Source organism: Xenopus tropicalis, chromosome 2, assembly GCF_000004195.4.
Source record: "Xenopus tropicalis strain Nigerian chromosome 2, UCB_Xtro_10.0, whole genome shotgun sequence".
In the NCBI taxonomy this organism is placed as follows: Eukaryota; Metazoa; Chordata; class Amphibia; order Anura; family Pipidae; genus Xenopus; species Xenopus tropicalis.
Window position 1 is genome coordinate 105,750,632 of NC_030678.2, and position 18,700 is coordinate 105,769,331.

General features: G+C 37.8%; 2 protein-coding genes across 4 annotated transcripts in view; one reads left to right on the forward strand and one right to left on the reverse strand.

The window, feature by feature from the left end:
* The window catches only part of ofd1 (oral-facial-digital syndrome 1), a 29,177-nt gene extending 22,415 nt beyond the window's left edge, over positions 1 to 6,762 (reverse strand). For both annotated transcript variants that reach the window (XM_012957624.3, XM_002933811.5), the window contains exons 1-6: positions 6,659 to 6,762; positions 5,326 to 5,442; positions 3,719 to 3,919; positions 2,695 to 2,763; positions 2,557 to 2,587; positions 816 to 923 (exon numbers count right to left, since the gene is read on the reverse strand). In XM_012957624.3, the coding sequence (XP_012813078.2) occupies positions 816 to 923; positions 2,557 to 2,587; positions 2,695 to 2,763; positions 3,719 to 3,919; positions 5,326 to 5,421 (505 nt within the window). In that variant the 5' untranslated portion in view covers positions 5,422 to 5,442; positions 6,659 to 6,762. The remainder of the gene's footprint in view (positions 1 to 815; positions 924 to 2,556; positions 2,588 to 2,694; positions 2,764 to 3,718; positions 3,920 to 5,325; positions 5,443 to 6,658) is intronic.
* A 182-nt stretch (positions 6,763 to 6,944) lies between these two features.
* Positions 6,945 to 15,353, forward strand: trappc2 (trafficking protein particle complex 2). Of its 2 annotated transcripts, none has more exons than XM_012956993.3 (5): positions 6,945 to 7,098; positions 7,545 to 7,656; positions 10,230 to 10,374; positions 12,033 to 12,118; positions 13,759 to 15,353. In XM_012956993.3, the coding sequence occupies exons 2-5, from the start codon at positions 7,564 to 7,566 to the stop codon at positions 13,855 to 13,857; spliced, it is 423 nt and encodes a 140-aa protein (XP_012812447.1). In that variant the 5' UTR covers positions 6,945 to 7,098; positions 7,545 to 7,563; the 3' UTR covers positions 13,858 to 15,353.
* Positions 15,354 to 18,700: the final 3,347 nt, after the last annotated feature.

The window sequence follows — 18,700 nt, forward strand, 5'->3', positions numbered from 1 at the left end:
ATAAACAAACAAACTAACATATGAATAAATAAAAAATACCATTGAGAGGATAATTTCAGTGTAGGATTTGTAATTCAGTAAAATGAAAGATGTGGTTCAGGGGATTAATGCTTTTGTAAAACACTCTGCATTAACTAAAATTAAAACAGTGAACAGTCTCTTTATAATCTTTTAATACCTGCCACTCTAGCTGTCCAGAGGTTAACAGTTAAGCTGCAGCATTCCCTTAATCACTTGGATTTCCTTCTGCTCCTGTAACCCACTCGGCCCCCTCCCTCAGGAATTTGCTTTGGCTGTTGGCTCCTGGGCATGCTCAGTTTTTCTCAGCTCAGATTACTAAACACACCCCCTAGTCTAGCAGCCAATGAAGACATGGCATTGATGGTTCCAACAGAAACTCAGCTCCTAACCTCCTCTCCTGAGCTTACTTTATCCATTACAGTGCTCAAACAAAGTAGAACTTTTATCAAAGACAGTTCTGCCTGTGTGTGTATGCTGTTTGCAGATTTAAACGTAACTGATGATGCTTCAGAGCAAAAATGGCAACCGGGTGAAAGCTGCTATTTGTTTTATGAAAATGTGATGGTGCTGGCAAACAGAGGGGATATATGCAGTACAAATGATGCCATTTGGGAGGGGGAGATCTTCCCAACTGATATACATTGTAGGAAAATTTAGGCTTTACATGTCCTATAAATAGCTAAATTCATGCTGTATTAAAACTAAGATTAAGCCTAGCTTTATTTATATACAGGTAAAATAAAAGGTTATTTGATTATTTAATTAATAATTTAATTATTAAAGTAAGGTCTTACCAACAGAATCTTTGTATGGTGATGTTGTAACTGTCTGAGTGTCAGCATCTCGACCTTCTCTATGAACATGATAATCTGTTAACTCCATTAAGAGTTGAAACAGAAAGCCTGTAAGAACAATATCATGTATAGTTTTGAAGCAGGATGAGAATATCATTTTTGTGTAACAGGCACCAATTTACTTATACTAAAAGAAGGATTTATAACCCTAAAAAAAACCCACACACACAAAAACCCCACATACCCCATGAACCTCACCCCTCACAACTGCACCTATCTCTTTACCTAGCTAAAAATGCAGAGTAGCACATGGGGTTTGTCTTCAGGTCTTTTTTTGTGATCACTGATTCAGAGAATGCTCAGTTAAAGGCATGTCTAGATAGACTTCATGCTCATGATGTTGTGGTGAGCTTACAGAAAAGTGGACCCAAAGCAGTGTAAAATGGTACCTGCCAAACCTGCTGAAGTTTTAAGCCAAGTACAAACATAGGCGCAGTTGTGAGACTCCTGTGGTTTGGGTCAGGGCCTTTGGAAGGGGCCCTGGGTTTGTTAGAAAACTTGTGTTCTCCTTTAAGTGCCAGAATGCTTTAGAAAAAAAGTGAGATGAATGCTGAATGTTTGTATTGCCTTGAGCATCTTAGTACCCATGAACCATTCATAAACAATTGGGAAACATAAAATAAATTAAACTCGGTGTTGCCTTGCAGTGAGGAAATAGGACCCCCAAAGAAAACACATTTACTCAAATCAATCCTGTGCATTGAGTATTTGAGTATGTGAAATAGGAAATTTAAAACAGTTAACAAATGATTTAAACAGTTAGGGGCTGATTTACTAATCCACAAATCCGAATCCCAAATGGAAAAAATCGGATTGGAAAGGAACATTTTGCGACTTTTTCGTACTTTTTGCGATTTTTCGTCGCCGGCGCGACTTTTTCGTAGCCGTTAGGACTTGCGCGAATTGTCGCAACTTTTTCATAGCCGTTACGACTTTTTTGTATTGAGCGCTAGTAAACGACAGGCAAAACCTTTCCGATTTTTTCGCGACGGCTATGAAAAAGTCGCAACAATTCGCGCAAGTCGTAACGGCTGCGAAAAAGTCGCGACGGTGACGAAAAAATCGCAAAATACCAATCATTACGAAAAAAACACATTCGGACGCTTACGATCCGTTTGTGGATTAGTAAATCGGCCCCTTAAGGTGACCATCGGTCGCACGAAACATCGTAAGATCCGCCACACACCATTCAGGGCTGAATCGGCAGGTAAGGAGGTAGAAACAATAGGATTTCTACCTCCTTCTGCCGATTCAGATCTGAAGGGAGAATTTTGGTCAGGCGCCTTCTATGGCGCCCGATCAAAATTTTCCAACTGGTCCAATCGGCGAGTCGGCCGATATCAGCAGCTTCCTGCGATATCGGTCGACTCGCCGACATACCATACACGCACCTTTAGTGTTTGTAACACTAAAGGTGGCCATACACGCACCGATATTATTGTACGAAACCTCGTTTCGTACGATAATATCGGTGCGTGTATGGCCACCTTTAGTGTTACAAACACTAATTTGTGATTAGTGATTTAAACAGTTAGTGTTACAAACACTTCCAGGTAGGATTTAGAAGACAGTAGATTGCTGCATGATAGACTTAGAGGTTGTAACAAAAGATCAGATTACCATTAAACAGTTAATGACTGTGCCTGAATAGGTTACACACATCCACTTCATACTTTCATACCTTTTGCACTTCCGCTGTGAGCACTTGAAGTCTGAGTAGAGAATAAGCAAATATGTGTATTACGCTTTAAACTATTAACAAAAAAATGAAAAAAATCAGAAAAAAACATTTGACTAATAATGCAACGATGGATATTACCAGAGATTTGTAGAGTTGAGAATTTGGGTTAATCTTCAGCAGGTGCAAGAAGTCATGGACAGTAAACATCTGATAAAATTAAAAACATAAATTTTGCTTATGTATTGGCTAACAATATAGTACATTGCTATACAAAGCTAGTAAATAATCTGGTGTGTATGTCATGTAAAGTTGAGTTTTGACCACCATAATATAAACTAGTAATTTGTAGTTAAGTTCTAGGTTACTGTCCTTTTCTGCAGCCATGAGTTCTACAGTTTCTCTATTTTTTATCGGGGCAAATCATTTTTGTAGAATAGAGAGAGCCCTGGCTTTAACATTCCTGCCAGCACCATATGCATAATGCCGGATGATTTTGGTTAATTGTTGTAGTGTTAAATGGCATCTGTATAAGAGCTTGGTAAGGATTTTGATGTGGTTTGTACATTTGGTAGCTCCTTTAGGTGCTATAACTTGCTAATTGCTTAATAGTAAATGTTTTTGTTGCCAATTCGTGTTCCCATTTTTCCATGTAGGGAAATTTTATTAGAATCCTGAGGCAGTAGCACTTTGTAAAAATCTGAGATGAGGTCTATTCCACTCCAGCACCACTTACAAAGGTATTCCATAAAGGTTAAGTGCCATGGTGTTTTACAGTCTTAGTTGAGGGATTTGAGCCAATGTGTCACTGCTAAATATGTATATTGATCCAATAGTTTAAGAGCATATTTTTCAGTGAGGACTTCAAAAACACCTGGTATTATCAAAACTGTATCTTCCTAAATGCCCAACCTGGTCATTATTATTTAAAGGAGAAGGAAATGGATGGTGCAAGTTTATTTTGCTTGACACAATATAAAAGAATTTGGAATTATTTCTGGGGGTGACAGGTCCCCTTTAATTCAGGCATTTTAGAGTACTTTGCAGAGAAATGTATTTTACCGTAAATATGTTCTTACACATAAATACACATACAAATACACTTCCGGCAATTGTCATTTTTTTCATTTTACTGGTTCTTTAATGACCAATACCTTTATCTCACCTTTTCTTTTTCCAATCCACATTCTGGGTAAAAGACCGAAAGAGAGTACTCATAGCCACATTTTCTCAGATGATCAGCAACCATGCTGTTGGAAGCCCTGTGCAGCAATGAATCGGACTCCAAAGCTTCAAGATAACAAACTGGTTCTCCATTAAATGTGGGATATTTTAGTTCATGGATTAGCTGGTTACGGAGCTGGGTCTTGTTGCAGAAAAGAAAATGGAATTATACTTTTTAATAAAATAAATCATTCACTGTTACTTTGTGCATCATCAAACAAAGAAAATGTTTTTTTATTAATCTCACTTACTGGTACTTGTATGCTAATCACCACCACCACCTTGGACTTAAGGTGGCCATACACATATCGCTAGTGGATCTTCTCCCGATATATCGGGCGAAGATCCCCTCGCTTGGCCCTGGGGCCAAACAATCTAATTACAGCGGCGCTAATGGGTGCAGTCGGTTCGGGGACTGCATCAATGAGCCGATTTTTTAACCTTCAAGATCGATATCTGCACGATTTCAGGCCAGATATCGGTCGGGCATGGCCCTCGTTGCTGCCCCTACATGGGCTGATAAGCTGCCGAATCGGTCTAAGGGACCGATATCGGCAGCTACAATCAGCCCGCGTATGGGGACCTTTACTTGTCAAGCAATTATCACTTAGAAACAGTGACTGCAATATATCAGGCCACAACTGTCTGATAAGCAATTGCACCTAATGTTTTAAATTACAGAGCACTTACGAGGAGTAAAGTGATACTGATTAATTTCAACAACCTAATTTGTACCAAAAAAAAGTCATTTTTAGTTTCAATACGTTGAACTACCCATTTAAACTTAATATAATGTTCCATTTGCACAGAGCAGGTATGTACTTCCAATTATACCCCACCATTATGTCTCGCAAGTCCTCACCCTATGATATTTATTCTGACAAAATAGCTCCATCTATGGGATATACAGGTTGAACATCCCACCATCCTTGCATGTTCCTTCACAACCCTAAGGGGTAAGGAACTGTATTACAATATCCTGGCTATACAGGTACGAAAAGCAGGAAGGTCAATACTTGCTTTGAATACAGATGGCAAATGGAAGTGTACACCACCACTTTACAACAAATAAAAAAGACTGAGCTTAAGTTTAAAAGGATCAGTTGCCTTTTTAAGAAAATAAGTAACCAATAGTCCCTAGTTATATAGGAATAAAATATTTCTTATATATGTTTGATAAATCAAAATATGTTTTTATATATTAAAAATGACAGTAATAACATACTATTTAAAAAAAATTAAGAATTATTTAAGAAATATTTAAGAAATTGCAGAGAAGTATTTTTACAAACAACTAGCTTTTCTCCAGTAGCCTGCACATTGGATCACAGTGCAATTCTTGCACATTACACACTCCACCCTAATTATCTTTGTTGCTTAGTTAGTACCGAGTTGCACTAGAAATACCATCTGTCTGGACTGATCTTTCTTGTAAACTGGTGCCTGATAAGCACAAAATGACTCCTATAGCATGAATACACAGAAAAAGCCTATATAAAATCCTGGCCTGCATTGTAAACCTTACTGCAAGAGCAGAGAGTAAAATACCTTGAGTGAATCCAAAACACCTTTGTTTTTAAATGTCTGATAAAGCCTTTTGCGCAAATCTTCTTGGGACAGTGATTTGAAGTCAGCAGAAGACATCTTGCAAACTCACTAGAGTCACTGAAATAAATATTTAACATTAAAAAGCAAATATTTAAAACAATTGTACATGCAATTATACAATTAAAATGTACTGGAAACTAAAAGGCTGTATTTGATGCAGAATAATGTATTTCTGAATTTAACTTGTTACCCTGCATTAAGGCCCCCATACACGGGCCGATAAAAGCTGCCGAAATCGGTCCCTTGGACCAACTCGGCAGCTTATCTGCCCATGTAGGGGCAGAAACGAGCGGACTGGCCGACCGATATCTGGACTGAAATTGGCCAGATATCGATCGGCCAGGTTAAAAGATTCAGTTGGATCAGGGGCCTCATCGGCTCGTTGATGCGGTCCCCGAAACGACTGCCCCATTGCCGCCTACATAATTCGGTCGTTTGGCCCCAGGCTCCCCCCAAGCTCCCCGATATCCCCCCAAGCTCCCCGATATCGCCCACCCGTAGGTGGGGATATCGGGGGAAGATCCGCTCGCTTGGCGATCTCGCCAAGCGAGCGGATCTTACCGTGTATGGGGACCTTTAGAAGTACATAATTACTGGTTTAAAAAGCACATACATTTCCCTAAAAAAAAAGCTAGTCAGTAATATGTGATTCCAACTGATCCACAAATATATATTGATCTCCTTGGAAAGGGGATTTGATCAATATCAATGATAATGTCATGTTTTCAATACTGATCGAATCTACTGTAATGGGCCTATAGCCTATTATAGGATTCTTTCAGGGCGCTGGTTCCTATACTGTGGGGGTGGACCCACTGGGGGCTCTTGGAACAGTGACAGAGGGGATTAACCTAAAGGCCATTTTGGCTGAAAATTGGGGGGGGGGGGGGGGATTTACTCTTCTAGATATACCTGGAAACCCAGGTTGAAGGTCAGTCAGGGGTAATTATGCAGTCAGTTTCCTAGATAGTGTTACAATTATGGCTGAATGATTAATATTCCAATTCTAATGCTTATTCTTATGCTAATATTTTCTTATATCTGTACTCATTCATGAGATAAGGGAGGCTGACCAAAAAATGAACCTTCATTGGAAGCTTGAATTGAAAAAGTCTGACAAGCGTTGCTTTAAAAAGATTTTCATTGGAGAAAAATTGGAAATGCTGAACCCATAAAGTGTTTGTGAGGAATGATTTTAAAAATCACCCTGAGTTAAATAATGACTTAGTTTAAATCACATTTTCCTATCGAATTAATCAAACGTGCTACTCACTGTAACGAAGAGTCTCAGCTTACAACCGCCGCTCATTCTATAAACACAGAACACAAACACATTCGTTTTGCCAGCCCCCTACCAGTTGGCCAATCCTAATCGCATCCTGTATCCATTCAACCAATCACAGCCACCAGCAGAATATCCTGACAACCGAACGCGTCGTTTCTGTGTTCCAAGCCTCGATTAGGAAAAGGGGTAGTTTGTGTTATTCTGTTGTCGAACTCAATAAAGATTTTTCAAAAATGTGTGAACTGTCAGCGAAGAATATTGGTCATTGGTCAACTTTTCTATGACGTCTTAGAGTTGCGACCGGACAAGCTTGATCAGGGTTAGGTCGGTCGCAGTATAATATCGGTAAAAGCCGGGAGAGAGGTGAGAGTCGCCTGTTTCCGGTTGATATATTCGTGTGTGTGGTTGTAAAGATATTATGCTAAAATGTACGTATGCCACTGATAAAAAATTACCGACAAAGTTTTGCGATTAATGTGCCCGTAGTTATTCAATTATGAAGTAAATGCCACCATAGTTTAATAGTACAAAATCTAATCGAGAATAACACTTAACATCTAGTCAGGTTTAGAATCTAACAATTGTAAACTCTTTTGGGCAGGGCCCTCTTCACCTCTTGTACCGGTTATTGGTTGCTTTATATGTTACTCTGTATGTCCAATGTATTAAACCCACTTATTGTACAGCGCTTCGGAATATGTTGGCGCTTTATAAATAAATGTTAATAATAATAATAACAAAGTGGTTCCCAAACTGTGGGGTTCAGTATGAAAAAAAAAACTCCCAGAAACCCAGTTTGAAGGATAATTAGAGTGAGAACAATTATTTGCTGCTCTGTATTTCTTGATATGCTGATTTATGTTTTTACTTTCAGAGATCTACATTTGAAGATAATGTCCGGGAGTTTCTATTTCGTCATTGTAGGCCACCATGATAACCCTGTGTTTGAGATGGAATTTCTGCCCCAGGGCAAAACAGAATCAAAGGTAGACAGCCTTGTGTATATTCCTAAACTATTTATATACATAAGGTTACATGGCCATTATTTAATTTAACTGCATATACACAGGTAGTGTCAAAATTTACACAGAAACGATTTGTTACAAGACTGAGGCTTTTTCTTGCCTAAGGTATCTAAGTAACATTTGCTGCTTTGAACCTTGCATTAAAGATTGTTTATCTATTTGGAGTTCAAGTGGACAAATTCACACACAAAATGGAAGAATTAGCCGAAAGCGGTAAAGAAAATGCAAATGCATACTTAATATAGTGCTGACATTCCACAGCACTTTTAGGGATTACACCAGTCCCTGCCTAAATGTCGCTTACACTCTAAAGATTAACACACAACATCAGTCAACCCTGCTTGTGGGGAAAGCAATATAAAAACAACCCACACAGATGCAGCAATTGCAGTTTAATTGTAATTTACTGAAACACTGCCTGTGAGGAAGACATTTAAAGGTTGTGGATAATTACTTACTGTTAACATATCCTAACACCAGGAGCCCCCACAGATCCCTTAGTACATCTCAATCCCTTAGTACATCTCAATCATCACACAGTGTGAAGCAGGAAGCACATTGTGACCTTATAAAACTGCTGCTTTGAGTTACCTAAACAATAGCTTGGTCAGCTATAAAGAAATACCGTAGTCAGGATAAAAAGGAATTACATTTTTCCTAGAAAAATGTGTAAAATAATCTAAAGTTCTGGGGTGAAGTTATTGTCAGGTTTTTAAGGGAATATGTTTCCTGCTGTTCATATGACTGCTTTTATTTCCCTTCTGACAAACTGCAGAAGTTATGTCTTGCTTTATGACACATATTATAGATACACTTGTTATTAGAGCCACTGTCCAACTGGAGGAAACAGTATCAACTATGTTTTACTTGAAAGGCCAATTAACATTTACTACACTGTTTCTCAACTTGGCCGATGATAGTGAAAAAGATAAAGAACTCTTAACTGAGGCAGAGTAAACAGAAATATATATGAAACAAAATATCTTCTGTGCAAAATCAAATGTATTATAATAAAACGAATTGTGGTAACAGTTTTATCAGATATATGGAGACCTGTGTTAGTAAGCCTTATAATGCTGGAAGGCACACCTTTTGGTTCTTGCTGTCATATTTTTATTTTGTAAATTCCCACTGGATGAAGATTACATTGCACAAGTGGTCGTATTATTACTTTAAAGCACCAAAACTCTAAAATCATTTTTTTAATAAAAACTTAATTAAAATCGAACCCCTAATGTGGAAGCGGTTATGGCTGCAAAAAGTTGCTCTACAAAATATTAAAGGCTTGCAGGGTTAGTATGTACCATGCCTGCTGCTCAGTAATGACTCTAGTTTATTCTCCTAAATTTTCTCCAGGTTGTTAAAATTAGCCAGATGACACTTATGTACCTCAGATTCTCAGTTTTTATTAGGGCCATTGTAGAACAATGTATTACTGAGCCACTTAATTGCTGCTTTGTTTTTGTGTTTTTTGCATTGTAGTCCTGTGAAAAGTTCTGCCCAAGTTTTAATTTTTAGCAGAGATACGGGTTCTCTTCTAGTGCTTTCTTGTATTTTGCACCATTCTTTCTTCCTTCTTCTGTAACAAGACACAAGGCCCCCATAGATGAAAATAATACTTTACTTTAGGTATGATGCTTTTAAAGGTGTGGGCATTGTTACATATGTACCACAAACATGTTGCTTTAAATTTTGGCCAAAAAACATTATCAGACTGCACTACCTCATAACTTGGTCACTCTTGTGGGTTTTGGAAAAATCAGACCTCTTTTTGTACCACCTTCCTGTACAGGCTAGTTTTATACAGAACTTATGATATGATTGACTAGTGCACATTTATTGAAGACATTAGACTCTTCAGACAATTAAAAGTGTGAATATAATGACTTTTGTAATAACATCACCACCTGCTGGTTATTTTGGTCATCTGTCTACAATCAGGAAAAACATTAACTCTGAGAAAATGTTGGTGTTGTGATGAAAAAGGTGTTGTGATGTTGCTTTCCTTAGAAAATTAAGTTAGAAGTTTAGTCTGACTTTGGTCTGTGTAATACTAACTAGAGAAACATTACAACACCTATATTTTCTAGGAATTAATGTTTTTGTCCTTACTATACAGTCGAAGAAGAAGACCAGCAGGTGGAGCAGTTGTTACAACATTCATTATAATCAAATGTTTTATTTGCCTCTAATATGGCTAATATCTGGGTAACAATAAAGAAAGAATAATTACTTGGAGTAGCAGAAGTGCTTAGATGAGTGCTCTGAGCAATTTTACATTAACTTAGTTTTAAGGTTTACATTCCCTTTAGGATATTAGTGTCACTAATTATATTTTGCGTTTTTGTACTTGAAATAAAAATATTACTGAGAACAAATTTTCAGTGTAGAATTTGTTATTCAATAAAAATAGAGAATGGGTCAAGAGAATGAATACTTTTGCAAGGAACTGTATATTCTGAACCAATGTACCACCATCTATTTTACCAGAACAATCACCTTAACTTTTCTGTTTTGTTTATTTCTTCCATTAGGATGATCATCGTCATCTAAACCAGTTTATAGCTCATGCTGCCCTTGACCTGGTTGATGAAAACATGTGGCTGTCCAACAATATGTACCTCAAGACAGTAGACAAATTTAATGAATGGTTTGTCTCTGCTTTTGTCACTGCAGGACATATCCTTTTTGTCATATTAACCATGGCTGCTTCCCTTTTGGTAACCAGCGTTCAGATGTTTTGATGATGTTTTTATTTAGTATTCGAAGATCTTCATGGGAATTACGCACTTATGTTTTGATAACATACTGATACAAGAAAGTACCACAGTGTTTAGGGGTATCTAGTTCTGCTTGGGTTTCCTATGGGTACTTTGGTTTTCTATCACAATCCAAAAATATACAGACAGGTTAATTGGGTAAATAAAAATTGACCCCGCTATGTGAATGTGTTTGGGTCCTTAGATTGTAAGCTTAACTAGGATGGGGACTGATATGGATGATGAATAATCTCTGCATAAAATGTGTTGGTGATTATATATATATATATATATATATATATATATATATATATATATATTCAGAAAAGCGATCCGCACTCACGATTACTGTAGAATAGTGCCCGGGTGCCGCTTGGGAAATATCAAATATACTTAACTGCTAATGAGCGCACCCCTGGAGTGCGCTCATTAGCAGTTAAGTATATATATATATATATAAAAATATGTTACAAAAGATTTCAGCACTCCCACGAATCCTCAATTAAATGACCCAGGTGCTACCCACTCGGCATACTCACACAAAATCCCACATAGGCAGGTGCACACCGGGAACGTTTACAAAAAAAATTACTTTTATTGTTCCATAAAACTAGGTCGACGTTTCGCTCTCCTTCTAAGACCTTAGAAGACCTCCTAAGACCCTGGTCTTGAAAAAGGTCTTAGAAGGAGAACGCATTATGGTAGGGTACAAGCTTAGTGTCTAAATTTTACATGCTGCCCTCTTTTTAATCTTTCATGTGCTCTCATTCATAACAGACAGACTTCTGTACATTTAAAAATTAACACACCATATGATTTGCATACACTGGGAAACAGCAAGTTGAACCTCAATCAATATCTAATACGTATAATTGCAGTTTTGAGGCAAGATTTTGCCACTATAAATACTCCAGCACAAATGCTCAGGGGCGTATTTAGATCCGGTGCTACCCTAGACACCGGACCTAAATATGCCCCAATGTCGTGCGTGACGTCACATGCACTAACTGTTCTGAAGTGGTGTCACGCACAGCATGCACATGACATCACTTGCGCAAGGCCCATGACCCCCTACCCCCTCTCGGCTCCATCGCCGGATTTCCTATGGAAAGGGGGCATTTTTAAAAAAAAAAAGAAAATATAGGCACCTGAGGGCCACTACCCAAAACATGCTTCCCCAGAGGAAACTAATTTATTCTTTGCACTAACAAGCTGTATCTATTGTATATGCGTCTACTATACAGTAAGATACACTAGGCTTGTTTTGGCTTTACTTTTTAGGCACTGCCCAGTGATTGCATTCACTTACCTGATACCCTGGGCCAGTGCTCCTGTCAGCAGAGTATTGATACACATTTAGTCATTCTGAAGATATTGGTTACATTTTGAATAAAATACCTGTTTTATTCTAGAAGATTCATCATTTTATTATACCAAAACTACATTACATTACATTACATGCCAAGTACATTATTGAACAGAGACAGTGTATTGCAATGATTATGTTTTCTTGCTCATTACAAGCCATGTATGTATGTGCCATATCTGTGCCACTATGTTTCCTTATCACTGTTTTACATATGAGATTTATAATGCTACATGATGTACGCCAAGAAGATGGCATAAAAAATTTCTTCAACGAAGCCTATGATTTATACATAAAGGTATTATTATTTTATAAATGTTTATGTAGGATATTTTGCATTTTTAAGTGAAATTTGGGGATCAAAGCAAATTGAGTGGTGGTAGGGGGAAAATAACATTTCTAAATATTTATTTCCTCAGAAACTGATTTAGAAAGTAAAAAGGAGTTGGCTTGATATATTTTAAATGGCACACATACACAGTGTGCAGATAAAAAAAGATGCTAAAAGTGTCCGAATATGAACATCACTTGTCCCTAGTTTGTTCCATTTTGTGAAATAATTTGTTTTCAAGATAATTACTATGATGCTTCATATCCCCAATCAGGAAATTTTCTATCATTCTATTTTACCCCCTGCCTGTGTCAGTGTACATGAAACAAGAAGTGGAATGAAAGAGGCATGCGCAGAAGCACTATGCATGCCCTTGCTTTTTGATTGAATAGGGAACATACGTGGGAGCATGAGTAACATCAGCAATGTTCTCATTTACTTGTTATTACCTTGACAGCAGATTATTTTACAAAATTACAATCAATCTTTCACAGTTACTTCAAACTTTAATCCCTCAGATTTTACAACATCCCAGAGGGTAATAGTCCCTGCCTTGGTGAGACAATCCCAGTGCTAGGTAAAGCTCACAGTGGTCCTCATTGGAACCTCTGGCTGCTGTATTAACTTCCCTGATCCTGCCTGTCACTCCTGAAATTACTCTTGAGCTATTACAGATCTTCCTAACACTCAACCTTTGGGAACCTACTTCTGTCCCAGGCCCTTCAACACACCTCTTTCTCCAGCCAGCGGTGACCAAAAGAGAAAGAACATGTAGTGTATTCCCTATTTTAAAACTAGGGAATACTAACATCCTCTCAGCAGTAACTGCACTGTCAGGAAAATACTTTAACCCAGAAATGGATAAACAGGCCCAACCTTTAGCTGTCCTAAACCCTCCTGATTTAGATTGGCAAAACTTTTCTTTCCTATACAAAGTTATATCTTTAGGCATTTAGGTCATGCTAGGAACTTTAGTCTATAATTAAAACACAAAAGCATTTTAGGTGACATTTTAAAAAGTACAGTTATGGCATCTATTATCAGCTTGGGAGTTTTACCATAAGTCTCCTAAAAAACAGGATTGCCTTTCTTTCAGTATGTCCAATATGAATTATTGTAGGTTAGATACCAAGGTACTGTTTTATTACTAAAAAAAGAAATCATTTTTAAAAATTAGAATTATTTGCTTAAAATGGCTATGGGAGATGGCCTTTCTGTACATCAGGGACCCCTTACCTATACATGCTTTCTCTATGTTCTTGAGTCCTTCAGTTTGGGTTTCACACGTTTCTAAATTACAAATCACTTGTTTTACTCAGTAGAGTCTTCCATGACCAGCTGTATGGATATTGGGTGAGCCAACATTTTAGTCAGGAAAGCTAATTTTTTTGTTTTGGTAGTTAGAAGCAGAAGCAACAGATTCCAGGTTCGGGTCAATACCCATTTTGCACAACATTGCATTTGCCAAGGCTCTTAGTGGAATATAAAGATTTGTAGATCTCCATTTTATTTGATTACATAGAATATAAGAAAATAATGTAAGCTTGTATTCTCAGCTCTTGAACTTTGTCTCAATTCTTTTTTTTTTTTTTTTTTTACTCCTGCAGTTCGCAATGAACCCATTCTATGAAATAAACTCGCCTTTACGATCAACTGCATTTGACAGGAAAATACAATTTCTGGGAAAGAAACACTTGTTAAGTTAATAGAAGAACAGTAAAGCTATTCATTGGTAATAAAAGGAATGGTAATTTACTCTGATAATGACTTTATGAGTATTCTGAGTGAATACTCTATACGCCATTCCTTAAAGAGGGTCCTATGTAGAGGGAATATACCAGCCTATCTCTGCTGTTTGCATGAATGTGACTACACTTGACTACAAATACTGATACAAAGTTGATTCCTTGATGAAACAAACATGAAAATATCTAAACTTTTGCCCTACGATTAGTTATTAAACCGTATTGTTTCATTTTTTATAGGCTACTGAGAGAGAGAGTACTTAACTAAACTGTCTGAACATTTGCCTTTAGCTATCCTTTTATTGCAGTGGCTAAATACACTAGAAACTGCTCAAAACTAGAAATAGTGAGGCTTACTTTAAATACAAAAGAAGAGTGTAACAATCCAGTGTTGTTTATCCATTGCTTGTAACAGAAAAGAGGACTGATGTAAGCATTCACATCTTGCACTTTTTAACTGTTTTCATCTGCTTACATTACCAGAGGTGAAAGTCTGAATAAACCATATGCCTATTTGTAAAGTTGGGTATAAAATTCCAGTGTGAAGAGAAGTTTGTCTTAAGAGAGCTGTGTAAAAACATTTGTTGAGATTCCTATTCCTCCACTCTTTGTGATAGAATTTGCCTCCTATATTTGTCCCGTTAGCTCCAATGGATTATGCCAGGTCTGAAGTAGTGTGAAATAATGGCATTGTTTGATTAAGTTATGAAACATCTTCTACTGCTTCTGGTTTTGTTGTTTCTAATCATTGCCATAGAGTTTATGTAGATGAAAAACTGTACAGTAAGGCTTCTGAAATGCCATCCTGTATAAACTGTGCTGGTCAAAACAACCCTGTTGCCACTTACATTGTTATTCAATACAAAATCATTGTGTCTGAGGTACATGGAGCGGTTACGGGAATGGAGGTCTGCCAGATCCAAACTAAGTCTGAAGTGCACAGAGGCCCAAACAGCCCCCTCAAAGGCCCAATAAATAGTGACTCCCTCTGACATTTGTCAGAAGCCTGAGGTCTGCATGTCACTGCTTTGTGTGCTGTTTACAGTTTTTTAGCTATATGAGCTCTATTGCAATTTTTCTGAATGAAAACATTTAGCAGTTCTAAAAGGCCATAGCTGAATTAGTTTGGCTGCCAGCACAGTTAAAATGAGATATCAAATGATCTTATGTTATAGTTTGAGGTCCTTTAACGTTATTAGGTTCATTGTAGTAGTAAAACTGTACGGTAAGACAGGATATCACTGAATCCTGTGATATTTCTTTACAGGGAGGATGAGTATTCTGATGCATTCCAAAAAATGCTAACAATATTAAGCCTATTTGAAAAATACAATACCTCTTATTTTCTTGTGCAGACCTGGAACATTTATTATTGTATGTATGTTTGCTGTATTGTAATTGCAATGTAAAATATTGTACAGTAAAAAAGAAAAATAAATTCAGGTTAAATACTTAAAGGAACATATTCATTATGCGTCTGTTGCTACCATGGTGTTGGAGGTTACAGCATCCCTGTAACCCTGAACTGTTGAGCGGTGGGAATCACAGCCAACCTCAATCTCGAGGGTCCCACTTAACTGGTGGGATAATTCACTGTAAGGATACCCATCTCCTGCAGAAGGGTAACATAGATTTAACCCATATTAAAGACTGAAATGATCCAAACACTTATGGGTAGAGAATATGGAGGAGAGTGAAAAAGGGACTCTCAAATCACATTGAAGGGACCACTGCCAGCTGCTCAAGAGGCAGTAGTTAAAGCTGAAGGCATATAAAACCTCCAAAGCAGCCTCTGCCATCTACTATGCCAAAGATTTATGTTAACCAGATACTCCTCAAAATGTGCCCTATATTAAGAAGAGGCTATCAGGGCCAAATCAGGGTCTGCCTCCAAAGAGTGCTTCAGGTTTCACCACAGCCGAAATTCAGAATCAGCAAGAAGAATCGAGTGAACTAAAGACATATCAGCTGTCCCTGTGCAGAGGATGTTACCCGTATCTGGTCTAATTGTAGCCTCTAAAACAGGTGAGCTGCCTCAACACAAAGATGTCACTTCTACAATAAAGATAGATATCTGCTCATCGCAGATTGTTAGATATTAGTCAAAACAATGTACTCTGACTCCAAGATTTGTGCTGGCAAAGGTGATTCACCCCAACAGGTCATCTACAATCCAAACTCTGGATTATAACATGAGTTTCAGGACCTACTCAAATTTGCAAATGCAACTCCTTAATCTTGCATCAGGAAATATGCTTGACAGGGTAGATTAAAGATTTGAAATGCCTGTACACCTCTGCAGAGTGTAGGCAGTGTCGAAGCATCCTGGTAGAAAATAAGGAAAAGTGTGTTGAGGCTAACCTTATGCCATTTATCACTAAATATAGTGTTCAAGGCATAAGGGTTGAAATAATTTTAAGAAGATACTTCCCATAGTGTTACAGAATAAAACAATGGGTAGGCTTGTGAATAACTACCTTATTTCAGTTTCCGTGCCACTGGTGTGTCTACAAGATGATTCCAGCGAAACAGAATATGTTTTTGTCTGCCTGGGACAATGGAACAGTCTCTCTCAACTACTTTTATTAAGATTAATCTATATAGGCCCAGCCACTGAATTCATCATCAAAATCTAAAGGAGTTTGCTATATTTCCTCTGGATGGAAAAACATTCTCTATGGGCTCTTACACAATGGTGTTTCAGATGCTTTCCCGTGCAGTCTTTTTTCTGCGTATGGAAAGCTTTTACCACATGGAGTTAGTTAATAGATCCAATACTTTTCAACTATCCTTTTACTTACTGCACTGTGCTGAACCACTGAATACAACATGCAGGGTCTTACCTGCGTTTGGCAATTTAACATGGTGCCATTGGTACAGGGACAATTGAAAAGAATGGTCTCCATTAACTTCTCAAGTCTCATGCCTTCATTTGGAAGAAGGTGCAAAGGGACTGGTGTGCACATAGTTGAACACCTTCCTCCTTCAATAGCTGCAGTGATACCCTTATGCAAACCCTACTCTGCAGTGGTGTTCTCTGCTCTATAGTTTATATAATGCAATATCTGTCACGAACTGCAATTACTTGTGATCAATGCTGATTATTAGACAACTTTTAGTATTTTCATACTACCAAGAAACCCTCAAGACTGGAGCATCTCTAAATGAGCACTAGGTGAGAAAATTATAACAGGGTGCTCACTTTACAATCCATGTAGGATCCTCCCACATACATAGCAGGTACTAAGGGATGAGAGGAATGGGAGTAGAGGCTATTCATTGTAGTAATATGTTTGGGGACTGTGCATACATACCTGCAAGTGTATAATATTAGTATCATTTAATTGTATGAATGTACACAGGGCACAAGATATCTGTATAGATTTACACAGTGAGTCAGATGTTAATTAAGTTGCTTAAGTTGGGAATGCTTTGAAGTGCCTTTGTGTTGGTTACCTTGGTATTTATTATAGGGGGGTGATCAACACCAAGATATCCCAGGAAGCCAACTGGAGGGTCTTTTGCATTTCAAAGTTGAATTGTGTGTACAGTTGTTTATGGTGAGACGGCTCCTTATGGGAACTACCCGACTGACTAACACAATAAGATTCTGATACCTGATTATCTTGTCAGCCAATCAGAACACATCCCTACTTTGGTCAGTGAAAGCCCTAAGAGTATAACTTGTGAAGCTCTTATACTCACATAAGTTAGTTGGACAGTAACGTAGAAATACACACAAAGAAAGAAGAAGTTAGGTTAGGGAGAAGTCCTGAAGGCTAATCCCTATAGAACAGATCCTGTGGGCATAGTTAAAGGAACTCTGTATCATTTGCTGTCTCTGGGCCTGGATAATCGAAATAAATTAGCTTCATCTCTGGAAAAGAACTGTGGTTGTTTCCTTTTACCTGGTTGTGGTAAATCTTGGAATATCCAGTATATTTGTAATATACTACATCTACACTATACACAACATTTTGGTGCCGTGACTCGGATTGATTGAAAATCGCAACATTTTGGTGCCGTGACCCGGATTACACACATTTTGACCCAGATCACAACATTCATGACCATGACATCTATATTCACCAAGACTTGAGATGGAGAGTGCTCCATAGAGCATGGAAGAGGATTTATACCATTTTACGAACTCACCAGCCACCTGTCTTATTTCTGGTACAAAGGGAATCAATGTTGAATGCTTATTTTGCAGCCCCTTTTGGATGGAATAGACTCCACCTGCAGTCCTTGTTATAATTCTCACCTTATATTTTTATATTTAGGTGCCTGGTGCCCTTTAACATAAGAAAAAAAAAACCTTGAAAGTGTATGTTTTTGAGCTCCCTAAATCTTGAAAAAAATACACAAAAAGCCCTCCTCCATTTTTTGTTTATTCATTAAAGGGAAGCTCTCCTATAGGTTGACCCTTATTATATTATGAAATAGCCCATTCTAAGCAACGTTTCACTTACCTTTTACCTCAGACTGGTGAATCTGTTAGGAGAAAAACGCACCAGTCCGGGGTTGCTTCTTCTGTGTTCACGCCACTTGCACAATAGAGCGAACATGGGGTTTGGTTTAATGGATTGTAATACAGACATTATTTTTTAACTTCCATTAGAGTGAAAAGACAAACTTTAACAAAAGAAGGCCATCTTTTTCACTCCCCCCAGTATTCTGAAGATAGATAAGGAAAAAGATCGCTGGTTCGTAAGCGATTACAATCACTGGGAGGGTGCCTAACATTTTACCTTTCCTTCTCCTTTAAGGGCAGACTTGGGAGAGTCTTTTTGCTCTATTAGAT